General features: G+C 45.3%; 1 protein-coding gene across 1 annotated transcript in view; it reads right to left on the bottom strand.

Moving 5' to 3' along the window:
- Positions 1-1,344, bottom strand: part of Wars2 (tryptophanyl tRNA synthetase 2, mitochondrial) — a 52,848-nt gene extending 51,504 nt beyond the window's left edge. The window contains exon 1 of the mRNA XM_042692317.1: positions 1,181-1,344. Within this exon, the coding sequence (XP_042548251.1) occupies positions 1,181-1,270 (90 nt within the window). The 5' untranslated portion in view covers positions 1,271-1,344. The remainder of the gene's footprint in view (positions 1-1,180) is intronic.
- Positions 1,345-13,768: the final 12,424 nt, after the last annotated feature.

Genomic DNA, 13,768 nt, shown 5'->3' with positions numbered 1-13,768 from the left:
AAAAGTTCAGGAGATCTCATTTCAACCAATAAAACAAGGGTTAGATCCTGGCACCTGTCATCTTAGCTATGGGAAAAGCCAATATAGGAAGATGTCAGTCTAGGATAAGGGCTTAAAAAAGGACTCTTAAAAAAAAGGGGGGGGGGGGGGTAGGGGAGTCTAGGGCATGGCTCCAGTAGTAGAACACACATATTCACAAGGCCCTCACTTCAAATCCCAATACTGGCAAGAAACACACACACACACACAAACCAAACTTGTGAGAATCACATGAATAAGTCCAGAAAAGCTAGTCCTTGATGGGATGGCTGGGAAATCAGTGACACTTACATTTTGGCTCTCCAACACTCTCACTGGCTACTCTGCCTTCCTAATCACGGGGTTGTAAATTTCCCGAAGTTTGAAAGCACACTGCGTGCTAAAATTACACTCTTTCCACGTAGCCTGCTACAGGCAGGAAGCCCAGAGAGTTTGTGACCTGTCGTATAACACAGCTAGCATGGCGGAAAAGGCCCTGGCCCTCGGAACCCGGTGTGGCAAGCCCCGCATCCACCACCACGAATAAGCACGGTGTCCCGAGCCCACAGAGGAGCCGCAGGGCCTCCCCTCTGCGCTGGGCCTCCCCCCGCCCTCCCCTGCCTCCCCCCTGCGTTGGGCCGCAGGGCCGCCTTCTCCACCGCGCTGGGTCTCCTCCCCGCTGGGCCGCAGAAGCCACCGACCCGGGCCGGTCCCGCCCAAGGGCGCACCGGGAAACAGCACCGGGGAAACCTTCGGGAAAGCCCCAGGGCCCGAGTCTGACTCCCCCGCCCGTGTGGTCATGACCTCGGGGAAGGCCCGGACCGCCGGACCCGACCGCTCCGCCCCTGCAACGCCCCTGCTCGCCCTCCGCGGGCCGTGAGGGGAAGGAGGGAAAATGACCCAGCCAGCGCCCGGGAGCGGCGCCCCGCGTTGCCCAGCAACCGCGCTGACCCGGAAACAGATACCCGGAGCGCGCTCCTTGGACGTCATCACGCACAACGTCCCCACCGCACTCCGGGGTAAGAGGTCAATCAAAGACGATCAGACCTCGGGAGGGACAGCTCTCTCAAGGAAGCAGGAGGAGAGACACGAAGGGAGGGACGGGGGTGAGGACGAGCTCGCGGGACGGGAAGCCACCGGGAGAAGGGCCGGCTTCTCTTACCTGGGGGACTGCAGCAGCTTCGGGCCCTTTGTGAAGTGCCCGGATGAAGCGCCAGCATCCTGGAGCCTTCCGCCTTGAGTGCAGCGCCATGTTGAGAGGGGCGGAGCCGTCTGGCCTCCGATGACGTCAGCGGGGCTCTGGGTCCCGCCTTTCGCTTGCTGCGCGTGCGCGCGTTATCACTTCCCAGACGCGGGGAGCCTGGGTGCGGCCGCGCTTTGCCTTCTCTCCATTCGCCATCTCGGTGCAGGTTTTCTTTCTTTTTACATTACCATTATTTTCCTCCCCCCCCCCCCCCCAAAGATATCTTTCCGCAAAGGTGAAAAGAAAACAGGCTGTGTACGTATAGCCCGCTGGGCCGCAGACAACATCCGCGACGGGCGGGCTGGCGAGTCTGGCGGGCCCGCGCTTCGGGGGGGAAGGGCTGGCCCCGTGTCCACAGGTTGAGAGCCCAGTGCAGCCCTGCCTGTCCGTCCTGTTGCCGCTTGGAAGCTCCACCCGGGCGCCGCGTCACACACCTCTGACCCCAGGAGGCTGAGGCTGTGATTTAAAGCCCAGCCCTGCCAAGAGTGAGCGAGCTCCCCGTGTCCACCCCGGCCCAAGCGTGGCGGTGTGCACTTCTCTGGTCCTAGCTATGCAGGACATATCTGGGTAGGTCGGGTCCGTGTTGCGACGCTCCCCTGGACAAGACGCTGAAAAATCACTTAAAAAGAAAGCAGGCTGCACGTGTGGTTAAACTACAGAATGCCTGCCTGCCTGCCTTCTAGATGGGGCCACGAGTTCAAACCCCATTACCACCTCAAAGAGAGAGCGAGAGAAACCTTTGGTAAAAGATAAGCGAAAAGGATTTATCACAATTCCTTCGCTTTCTACATTACATTGGTCCAAGGAGCGCATATTGGAAATTAGGTCGAGATGGTGGAGATGAAAGAAGTCTACTATTAACTGAAATGTACAAAAACCACACAATTTCTCCCGAGTACAAAAATATCGGTGATGTTGGCGCACAACTGAGGTGAATGGAAGTAAGCAGAAATAGAATTATACATAAGGAGGGAAAGCAAAGGAAATCGAGTTGGGTTTTGTTTTTGTGGCTTCCAAATGGGATGCCCATTAGATATATACCTGAGTGGAGGTGGGAGAGAGAGGTTTGGACGACAAAACATGGCAGTGGTAGCCAAGGAAACCTATGGGACCACCAGAAAGACTTTGTGGGCTAAAAGGGCTCAGATGACAGTGGTAAAGTGGCCCAAAACTGAAATAGTGTGCAGCCCAGAGTGTTGATTCCTGAGGCCAAAGGAGTATAGCTTTCCAGGGGAAGGAGAATGCAGTGTCCACTGTAAAAGGCGGTGTTTACTGCTCCTACGCAAACAAAGCGTTTTCAACCAGACTCTTATGACCCAGAGAGTTAGTATAACAGGACAGACATCCAAAATGCAAGATAATACCTAGCATGAAGCCAGAGACGCGGTTCAAATGGGAGAGTGCCTGCCACCAAGCTCAAAGCCCAGATGTCAAAAGCCAATTCTGAAAAGCAAAAGAACTGGTATGCAGCTGGACCAGTGCATCTGAAGCAAAGGTGTGTCCCATTGGTTTCCCCAAGCAGCTCCTCATAGGAGATATGTCCTTGACACAGTTCCACTAAAAAAGGTTCATCAGAACACTTCTCATCACCTCAATATGATTTTTAAATACAATTAATTGCAAACTTTAAGGCACTGAGAGAATTAAATGGTGTTTTTTCACACCAGGGTGGTCATTGAGTGGCCTTTGAGTGTTGTTCCTTGGCTGGATTGTTTCCTAGAGAAGGACCATGCAGGTTTTAAGTTGTATACAAATTACGTAATTCTTCACACTTCTCTTAGCTTATAGAACAGCCCCTTGCACTGAGTAAGTGCATCTTTTAAATCAAAAATTGATTTTAACCAATTATGCAACTTAGGTAGACACACATTGTAAGAACAAATAAATGGCAGAAGAGAAAACCATGACCTGTTAAGAATCAGCTCCTTACATCCTTTTTACAATAGTACTGAGGAGAAACATGACAAAGAAGCCACTATCTTCTTATACATTTTCTAACAGGCAGTATGCAGTTCTTCAGCGTATTTTTCTTTTAATAATAGTAATCATGAGTCTTCTGAAAGATTGTATTAGTCTGCATTGTGAAAGAACAAAAACTGTTACAGTTTTGAAATGCAGCTGCTATTTTAAATTTTATATTCTACAGTGGTAAGCTTGATTGTGGGGAAAATGCACCAGTGAAATAACTCATCTTCCAAAAGGATTGTTTAAGTGGCACATTACTGTGTTCAATAACAAGATTTGACCCTTCCTATCATCTGGGTAAGCTAAAGAATTTGAGTAGAATGAGTTAGAAGTGTTATCTTAAAAGCAGTCTTTATCTATATTAAAGACAAAAACTTTTATAGTCCTTCACTTAATACCTTGCACTGTTTTAGAACATATGTCCATGCTTACGATTCTGAGCGTTCATTCAAAACTTGAATCCTCATCAACACTTTTATAGTAAGTTCAGGTAATTTTGCTCTCTTCTTAACATTCTCTGCAAATCCTCTCTTGCTAGAAGCAACAGATTAAAACCAGACTGGCAGCTGAAGAACGGTTTCTATTGCAACCATGTGTGTCAGAAAAAAAGTATTATGTTTCTCCGTGTGAGGACATCAAGGGGAACCTCCCCGTCTGTGCACACACCTCCACTCCTCAGTAATGGAGAGCTTACACCTAGTTAGATTTAAATGGGATAAGGGAAGAGTTTAAATCCACCCTTAGCTCCAGTAAGATAATCAGCCCTCAAGTCTCAAAAGTATCCAATTTTGTTTCTCTAATTTAATTCTAAGTGTCAGGTTGGTATTAGACGCTGATCAAGGTAATGGAGAGTTGCCCTACACATTTATTCACTTAAAGAAGAATTTTACAGGAAAAAAAAAACCAACCTAGATGGCAATTGTGTTCAAAACGTTTTTGAAGCACAGTCCGTTCACCCCTGACCTGTCATGTATGTTGAATATATTTTTCTAGTGGCAAGGAGGAGATTCCATGATAGAAGCAAACATTTCTCTGGATGATTATGGGGGTCCAGCTCCAGTTCTTTGGTTGTGTCATGTTAGGCTAAAAGAGGGAGAAGGACCCACAGTGAGATAGTAACCAGTGGGACCCCACCCCTGTGTGACACATTGTCTAGGAGTCCCTAAGCGTGAAGGAAGTTGTAAGAATGATTTGGTGATGGTTCTTAGCTTTAGCTTACCTCTGGTTCTCTCATTCCTTTTATTCCTGGTGAAACTGCAGTTACTAGAACAACAGTACCTTATCCAAAACCACATGATAAATAGGAGCAACAGCAAAACCCAATCTCCAGATGAGTGCTCTATTTTAAGTGGGGCCTTTATGAAGCCAAAGAAGACAAGGGGAGGTCAAGAGGGACCACGTGGGGAGAGATCTCATGCAAAGCCCCATCCTTGGGCTGGACTCCAAGCCAGAACAAGTGATTGTCTGATTTTTAAAAGTGATGCTTGGGCTGGGAAGGTGGCTCAGTGGTAGAGTGCTTGCCTAGCATGCATGAAGCCCTGGACTCGATTCCTCAGTACCACATGCACAGAAAAATCCAGAAGTGGTGTTGTGGCTCCAGTGGTAGAGAGCCAGTCTTGAGCAAAAGAAGCTCAGGACAATGCCCAGGCCCTGAGTTCAAGCCCCAAGACTGGCAAAAGATAAATAATTTAAAGCAATGCTGTTTGGGCGAGAGATGTTATCTCAGTGAGAGAACAATACTCAGAGCCTGGTCTTCTTTTTTGGAAGTTTGCTTAGCACTTCTAAGAGAGGCACCACCATCCTTTTCAAGAAGATGTCATCCAACAGAAGAAGCAAGGGACAAACTAAGGGATGTGAACAGTGAACGGAGATTTGGTTCTCAAAATAATTTCTTAGAGTGAAAATATGAAGCAATGGTTCTCATGGATGAAGGGTCCTTGGATGGGTGAGAGGTAACTGGGAGGGGTGGAGGAATGGGGTGACTGAGGGGTGAGGTTGGGAGGGGTGGAGAAGCAGGAGGCACCTGGATCAGGGTGCATTGTATCTATAAACTGACATGATGAATTGAACCCCTTTATACAACTATTTAAAGCTAACTAAAAAAGATTCTTGATTCCTTCTCTACAAAAAGGTGTGTGTGTGTATGTGTGTGTGCATGTGTGTACATGTGTGTGGAGTGTGTGTGGGGGTGTGCATATGGCATGTGTGTGAGTGTACGTGTGTGCATGTGCATGTGTGTGCATATGTGTGCATGTGTGTGCATATGTGTGCATGTGTGTGCATATGTATGCATGTGTGTGCCTGTAGGGGGTGTGTGTGCGTGTGTGCATGTGTGTGTGTGTGTGTGTACATGTCTGTGAGTGCTGGGGCTTAAACCTGGCCTCACAGGCTCACTTGGCTCTTTCACTCAAGGCTGGTGCTCTGAACTACACCTCTGCTTCTGGCTTTCTAGTAGTTAATTGGAGATAAGGGTATCTGAAGCTTTTTTGTCCACACTGAGTTTGAACTTTGATCCTCAGATCTCAGCCTCCTGAGTAGCTAGGATGACAGGCGTGAGCCACTGGTGCCTCGCTAAAGGCGTCATTTGACTTGGGGTTAACAGGAGACAGGGCAGGGGAGGAGCAAGGGAGCACACTGAGTCATGGGATTTTCAGAAAGCAGACTCAGTGTGTGCTGGGCAGCACCAGTAGGAAGAAAGATGACGCAGCAGCGTGGAAGGCTCCAGGCTCACTCTGTACTCTAAGCCCACCACAGCACATCTTTAAAGGAAATAAAAAACTGCACCTGTAACTGTGGGAGAACCTTGGGGGGGGATGTGTTTCTGTGTCCCCCCTCTTCTACTGGGGCCTCTTCCACCTTGGGACACTTGTTCCAACTCTGAAATGAACCACGATCAACTTTTGTGAGAATATTTCACTTTTTCCCCCCATGCGTGGAGTATTTCCCCCAGATGTGCACACAGCCCTAAAGACAAGATCTATGTGTTCCTCTCGGACATTCTGATATTAAATCATCCTGGGAGAAGGATGGGAGGGGTGACATGGATCAGGATGCGTTGTCCTCATAAACTGACACATTCATTGAATTGAAGCCCCTTTAGACTCTTCTTAAAGATACATTTTTAAACTATTAAAATATAAGGAAATGATCATCCTTAGCTCCCTGCTACTTTATTACTGAGATAAACAGGCTTTCCACTTCCAAGTGTAGGTTTTACAGAGAAGAAAGACTTAAGCAAGGGCTCCAAAGTGTTCCCCAGAGAGGCTTTTATTTAAGCTCTTTTCTATCACCCGTATTCAAACCCCTACCTATCCGATGTGGTCTTAGCAGCCTGCCTGTGACTACTGGAAGTCATACACAATGCTTAGATCTCTATCTTTCTAAAAAGAAGATCAAACGATATTTTGATCCTGCTAAAAATAGGGTATTAATTTCACTGTCTCAGTAAATTCCATTTCAGCCAGCCACAATCCTTTGGACTTCTCAACCACTGAGAATTACAATCAGCTATGTGTTTTTTTTCTCTCACTCCCTTCCCTTCTCCTCCCCCCCCCCCCCCCCCGAATAAATAGAACTTAGCATGAACTTGGAGAAAATCTACACGTTGAACTAGCCCCATAAATGGTCTCAATAAACTCCTCAACCTTCAAGGTCTTCGTTTCATTACCTGTACAGCAAGTGAGTGTAGATGAAGAGGGGATGTTATAATTTTTGTGCTTCTTTTTCTTTTCAAGTTCTACATTATATATTCGGGGTAATTTGTTATTTCAAATTTAGAATTATTATAGCCTCTTAACCATTTATTATTTTTTATTATCTCTAAGTAGTTGTACAAAGGAGTTGCCATTTAACAAAACAGTCTGTGAATATAGTACATCTTGATCAGTGCCAACCCTTTCAGTATTCTCTCTCCCCCCCACCCCCCCCCCCACACCACTTCAACCTACAATTTCCCTTATTTTTCTTAATTTCATGAATTCTTGACTGCACTCTTGTGTCTCTAGTCCCTGGGTCATCTCCCAAGGCAGATAATTAAGAAATACAGACACAGGGCTTATAGTCCACATTCACACACTGTGCATACGTGCGGTCCATACCCACGGAAGACACTCCCACACAGATGGAGAAGGGACCTCAAGCGTTTTTTTTTTCTCAAAACTACTCCAGACAGATGTGCTCAACCAAACAAAATTGCTTTACCTACCTTTATGTGGCAAATATAGGATTAGGAGGGATAGAGAATATCGAAGCTGTCAGCCAATGGTAAATACTAAGCATTGTTCTACGAATCTCTTTTCTAAGGGTCAGCAAGAACACCTTGATCCAGCTTCATTCTGGGGTTACACATACACACACGCGCACACACACACAGAGACATTTAATTTTTATTTTTTGTGCCAACCTTGGACTTGAACTCAAGGCCTGCGCTTTGTCCCTAAATTTCTTTTGCTCAAGGCTGGCACAGCTCCACTTCTGGCTTTTTGGTGGTTACTTGGAGATAAGACTCTCACGGGCTTTCCTACCCAGGCTGGTTTCAAACCACAATCCTCACATCTCAGCCTCTAGAGTAGCTAGGAGTACAGGCGTGAACCACTAGTGCCTTGCTTACATATACTTCTGTTTGTTTTGAGACAAGGTCTCACTAGGAGGCTTCAGATTGTGCTCCTCTGGCCTCAGCCTCCCAAGGGTGGGAATCACAGGTGTGCACCATCACTTCCTGCCCTGGTCTTCTTGTCTTCTGTCTAACGACTTGCGATCGAAGTTCCCTTAGATTCCCAAATGTTTTGCTTTCTGTTCTTGTTGCAGGTGTATTTTTTAGGGGAAGGAGTAAAAAATATACTATTATTTGGTTACTATAGATCACTATAATGTGTATGGCAGCTGCTAGCCTAAGAGCGAGCTAATTAGCCAATCAGTACCCACCCACAGGTGGGGAGCAAGGTGCGGGTGTGGCAGGGAAAGATAATTATCCTCCCTCCTCTCACCGCTCTGAGATTTAATAGCATGTGTCCTGTGTTGCCACTCCAGCTAATGGAATACGATTTATCTGGCAAAAAGGTCAACTTCCTCCCCTCCCACACCCTGAGACCAAAGGCACAGAACAGGAAGAAAACAGTCAATAGTGGGTAGAAAATGTCTAATGGAAACTCTCAATTCAGAGCTAGAAATGTAACTGCACAACTGTGGGAAAGAGCTAGCAATGTAAGTGTAACATTGTGTGTGTGCAGGAGGTGGAGGGGGGGGATGATAAATCCTCAGATAACTTCTAACCAGGCATTCACCTTCTAGAAGGTAAGCTCAGCATCTTAGAGCTGTGAGAGCATCTGTCATGTGGAAGATAAGCTCAATCTATATCTGCACATTGGTTAAATGAACACAGGAACACAAGAGAGAGTTGTGGGGTGGGTATTTTAAAGATATACAGTGTAGGGAATTGGAGGGGAAAGAGGAGGGATTTTTGTGAGCCTAAGATAAACCCTGGGAACATTTCCCAGTTCTCTGATACATGCTCACTTTCTTGTGGTTTGCTCTTTCCTTTAAAAGCCAGAGTGCATAGACTATTCTGGTTTTGTGGAGCTATTCCTGGGGTTCCAGCTAATGCTTCTCTGTGGCTGCGCTTCCTCCATGTTCTCTTGCTTTCCATGTGGCTGAATCCCCAGAGGAGTACAGACCATTCTGGGGAAGGGAGACACCATTTCTATGGAAATGGATGGAAATCCAGTTTCTGTAAACAAGAAGATAGAATGTATTTCTGGATTCCGCCTGATGTTTACATCATCTACCTACTGTCAAGTCTCTCTCTCTCTCCCTCTCTCTCTCTCTGCGAGTGTGCACATGAGTGTGTGCTAGGACTGGAGTTTGAACCCAAAGCTTCACACTCCGCCTTAACTTTTTTGCTCTACCACTTGAGTCACACCTCCACTTCTGGCTTTTTGGTGGTTAATTGAACTTTTCTGTTTGAGCTGACTTCAACCGTGATCCTCAGATCTCAGTCTCCTAAGGAGCTAGGATTACAGGCGTGAGTCACCAGTGCCCGGCCAGGAACATTTTTCAAGACCTCCTTTGAGGCAGACCTGGAGATAAGAGAGGAGTCTTGAACTACACACACAGAGAATTCCCCGACCAGAAGTGTTCTAAGAAGAGAAGTAAGCTTCAGGGGCATGGGAGTCAGTGTGGAGCACAGAATCCCAAAGAAGCAGCTCCATGGAGCTGTCTGGTCCCTAGCACGGTTTGGGCCTTGGACGCCCAACCAGAGCCAGCTGTGTTAGCAGCCCTTCCGCCAGTCTGTCACTGCCTCTCACGCCCTGGCTTGACACAGGCCTTTTTTCAGCTCTCTCCCAGGAGTCTATTTAGAGGCAGCATCCTGTGTAGTTCAGCAGGAGATCAGAGCAGGAGTGGGGCAGATCACACCATAGACATGGACAAAGGCAAGGCAGAGAACACGCATGTGGCTATGGGTTTTTCCCTAACAGGATACTCACACACACGTCTCCCAACCCAACCCAAACACTTAAAGCCACCCGAGATGCAGGCTTCTCCCAGGCCCCTGGGCAACCACCCTTCCAGCTTTCACCCCCCACCCTACCCCCCAACGCTGAGCTTTTCCACTGACCCCCGTCCTAGCCTGACCCTGTCCTCCACCATCATCAGGACCCCAGTTGCTCAGGAAATCCCGGATCAAACTGAGTACAAGGGAAACCCTGCCAGCGCACATTTGGGCAAATTTTGAACCATCTGAAGTCCAGCTCTCATTTTGAAAATAGTTTTTTTATGTTAATTGTTTACTTAGAAAAATAATCCCTGAAAATGTTGCTGCAGTTCTTAAATAAATATTCACCACTGATGTTTCCAGCTGGATTGTGATAGGCCAGAAGGGCTCCAGTTAAGTCTGTCACAAAACCTTAATTAGAGTAGACTGATGTGTTGGAGTTTATCGCAGCCCGGGCACTCCGTCGTTTCCCTGCTGAAATGAGTCAAGAGAGTGGTAGCATCAGTAATGCAAGAGTTCAGCAAATCTTTGGACAGTACCCACTTTGGAGAGTGGCTCTTAATTTTCTTTTAAATAGTAAGTCAAATGCCAGGTGCCAGTGGCTCACACATGTAATCCTAGCTACTCAAGAAGGCTGAGATCTGAGGATTGTGATTTGAAGTCAGCCCAGGCAGGAAAAGACTCTGTGAAACTCTTATTTCCAGTTAACCACGCAAAAAAAAAAAACCAACTGGAAGTGGAGCTGTGGCTCAAGTGGTAGAATGTTAGCCTTGAGCACAAAGAGGCTCAGGGAAAGCACCCAGGCTCTGAGTTCAAGACCCACAGTTAACAAGAACAGCAACAACAAAAGTAAGTCAAGCAAGTGACAATGGTTTGATGCTGGAGGGCAGACCTCTGCAGTGTACGCAGCCGAGCAGACACTTACACCTAGCCCTTCCCTACTGTCCCTTGACCAATGGTCTTCTATTCTGGGCTTTTATTTTACAAATGAATGTTCTTTTCAAAGCCATAGCAAACCAGGTGCTGGTGACTCACATCTGTTATCCTAGCTGCTCTGGAGGCTGAGATCTGAGGATCTTTGTTTGAAGCCAGCCCAGGCAGATAAATCCAAGAGAGTCTTATCTCCAATTAATAAGTAAAAAGCTGGAAGCAAAGCTGTGTTTCAAATGGCAGAGTGCTAGTCTTTAGTGAAAAAAGAGACAGCAGCCCAGAGCTTGAGTTTAAGCTCCAGCATATATATGTGTGTGTATATATATATATATAAATATATATATGTGTATATATATATATGTATATATATATATATGCACACACACAAATTAGAGGAAATAAAAAGACATGGAAACTGAAGTCATGCAACACATAACCTTGGCATTTACTGTGATTGAAATAAATATCAGGAAAAAGAATGTACTAGATGGATTAAGGAAACTTCAGTGTATATATAGCATGTTAGGTAATGTTCATGTATGGGTCTTTAATTGGGTATGATAACAGAGACACAAAAAAGTAATCTTTTAATTGTTCAGACACACGTTGAAGTACTTACAGCTGAAATGTCCTGATATGTGTAACTTATGTATGGCTCAGCAAACAAACAACCTCTGATGTTTTACGATTTTAGGTTTTTCATGCGGATGTAAAATCCATATTGAGTTAATTTTTGGCATATGGTGTGGAGTTATGCACTAAAAGTTCACTTTTTTTTGCAAATGAATGTAAATTGTTCACATATCATTGAGCGAAAGACCATCCTTTCTGTACTTCATAATCTTCACTCCTTTGTCAAAGTCAGTTGACCATGTGTCCATTTCTAGACTCCCATGCTCTAAACACCTATTACTCTTTTTTTTTTTTACACCAATAGTACACTCTCTTATTGTAGCTTTACAATGTGCCTTAAAAATGTCAGGAGTGTGAGTTCTTCCACATTGTCCTGCTTTTCCACAGTGATTCTGAGTATTTTAAGGCCTTTGCTTTGTCATATGAAATTGATTTGTCAATTTCTCTAACCAGAAGCCTGTGGGGACAGGGATGGGCATCCTTTGCGTGCATGATTAACTGTTTTTTGTTTGTTTGGCACTGGGACTTAAACTCATAGCCACCACTTGAGCCACAGCTGTACTTCCAGCTCTATACTGGTTAATTGGAGATAAGATCCTCATGGATTTTCCTACCCAGGCTGGTTTTGAACCCAGATCTGCAGATCTTGGCTAGGATTCTAGACATGGGGTCACCAGTACCTGGCTCTCTTTTTCTATTCTTGACTTCCCTTCTTCCCAGTCCCTCCCCAGTACTTTTCCCATCCTTAGAAGTCCCTCTTAATTTCTGTCTGTCCCCTCCTTCTTGACCTTCCCCATCTCTACTGATCATTATCCCATCCAGCACTTCTGCAAGGCTAGTCTACCTAAGTTTGTGATGATTGATAATTTTGCCTATACTTGTGGACCCTTATGTGTTATCTTCTTTTAGGAAGTGTCTATTCAGAGCCCCTGCCCACTTTAATTACACTTTGTTTTACCATATATATATATGTATATATATATATATCCCATATATATATAATCCCTTAACAAATTTATGAGGGTCAAATTTAATTCTTCTGCTAGTGAATCAGTCATTTTTCTAGCACCATGTACTAAAAAGAATATCTTTTCTCCATTGTTCTTGCTTGGCATCTTTGTTGAAAACCAATCAGCCATAAAACAGATGAATTTATTTCTGGGCTCTCTGTTGTTCCTTGGGTGGAAAGTAGAAAATGACCATGCAACCAGCAGGTGGCTCCTGCTTGACCAGAAGGCAGACATCATGTTTTGGGGGTTGTGGCTGAGCCTAGGGCAGGAGCAGGGGACCTAGCCCAGATGGCCCTTGTAGGGGAGACAAGCCGGGGGCCGTGGACAGCACCAAGTTTCTGGGACTCACCCCCAGACTTGGGCAAGTTTGGGAATAAGCATTTTTGTGTGTGCACAAGAGCTTTCAGTCATCAATCATTTAACTCTTGTGTCCCATGAGATCTTTGTAGATGGGAAAGACATATGCAAGCCTTACTCTGTAGTTGGACATACAGAAGCAGTGTCATCTGGGGCTGTTACACTCTAAAGAGCTAAAAGCAAATATTAGAATTTGGAGAGCTAGGCCAGAAATTGGATGAATTTCTGTCCTACCACAGAAGTGATATGTTGAGTTTTAACCCAAAATAGACTTACTTTTTTGTTTTGTTTTGAAAGCAAGATGAAAGGTGCTGAGGTAGTAAAGAAAACAAATAAAAATAAAAAGTTTTGTTTTTTTTTTTAAAGCTGGTCATTGGTGGCTCATGCCTATAATCCTAGCTACTCAGGAGGCTAAGTTCTGAGGATCAAAGTTTAAAGCCAACCTGGAGAAGAAATATCCATAAGACTCTTATCTCCAGTGAACTATTAACAAGGCAGAAGTGAAGCTGTGGCTCAAGTGGTAGAATGCCAGCCTGGAGTGAAAAAGCCTCAGAGCGTGCAATTCTGAGTTCAAGCTTGAATAATGGCACAAAAAAATAAATTAAAAAGCCTCATCTCCTTATGTGATTATAGTCAGAAAATTCTCTATAAGTAGTGTGTGTGTGTGTGTGTGTGTGCACACGCGCGCGCACGCGCACATGCAGGTGTGTGTACAGGTACTGGGGCTTGAATTCAGGGTCTGGGCACCGACCCTTAGCTTATTCACTCAAGGCTGTCACTCTACCATTTGAGCCACACCTACACTTTGGTTACAAGTTGAAATCTAAATGTGCACCTAAGTAGTACAAGATTTTACAAAAACTAGGAAAAATTTATATTAAGTGAAGTAAGCCAGGCCCAAAGAAACATAAGTCCCATAGTTTCCCTTACTTGCAATAACTAGTGTATGTCTGGGTCAAGCAGAAAAGGTCAGATAAGTTGATGTTAGGCAAAATGAATCCCAAGATAAGGACTCAAATGTTTTTTCTTTCTTGCGATTGTTTCTAACATATTTATAAGATGATTTCTTTGTTGCTTTGTATGTCCCTCCCCCATGGTATAACGCCTGCTTTCACTGTATTT

This window comes from Dipodomys spectabilis, unplaced genomic scaffold (genome assembly GCF_019054845.1).
Source record: "Dipodomys spectabilis isolate Male_0828 unplaced genomic scaffold, ASM1905484v1 ptg000148l, whole genome shotgun sequence".
Lineage (NCBI taxonomy): Eukaryota > Metazoa > Chordata > Mammalia > Rodentia > Heteromyidae > Dipodomys > Dipodomys spectabilis.
Note: the sequence above shows the minus strand (reverse complement) of the source record. Positions and strands in the feature narration are given on the sequence as shown.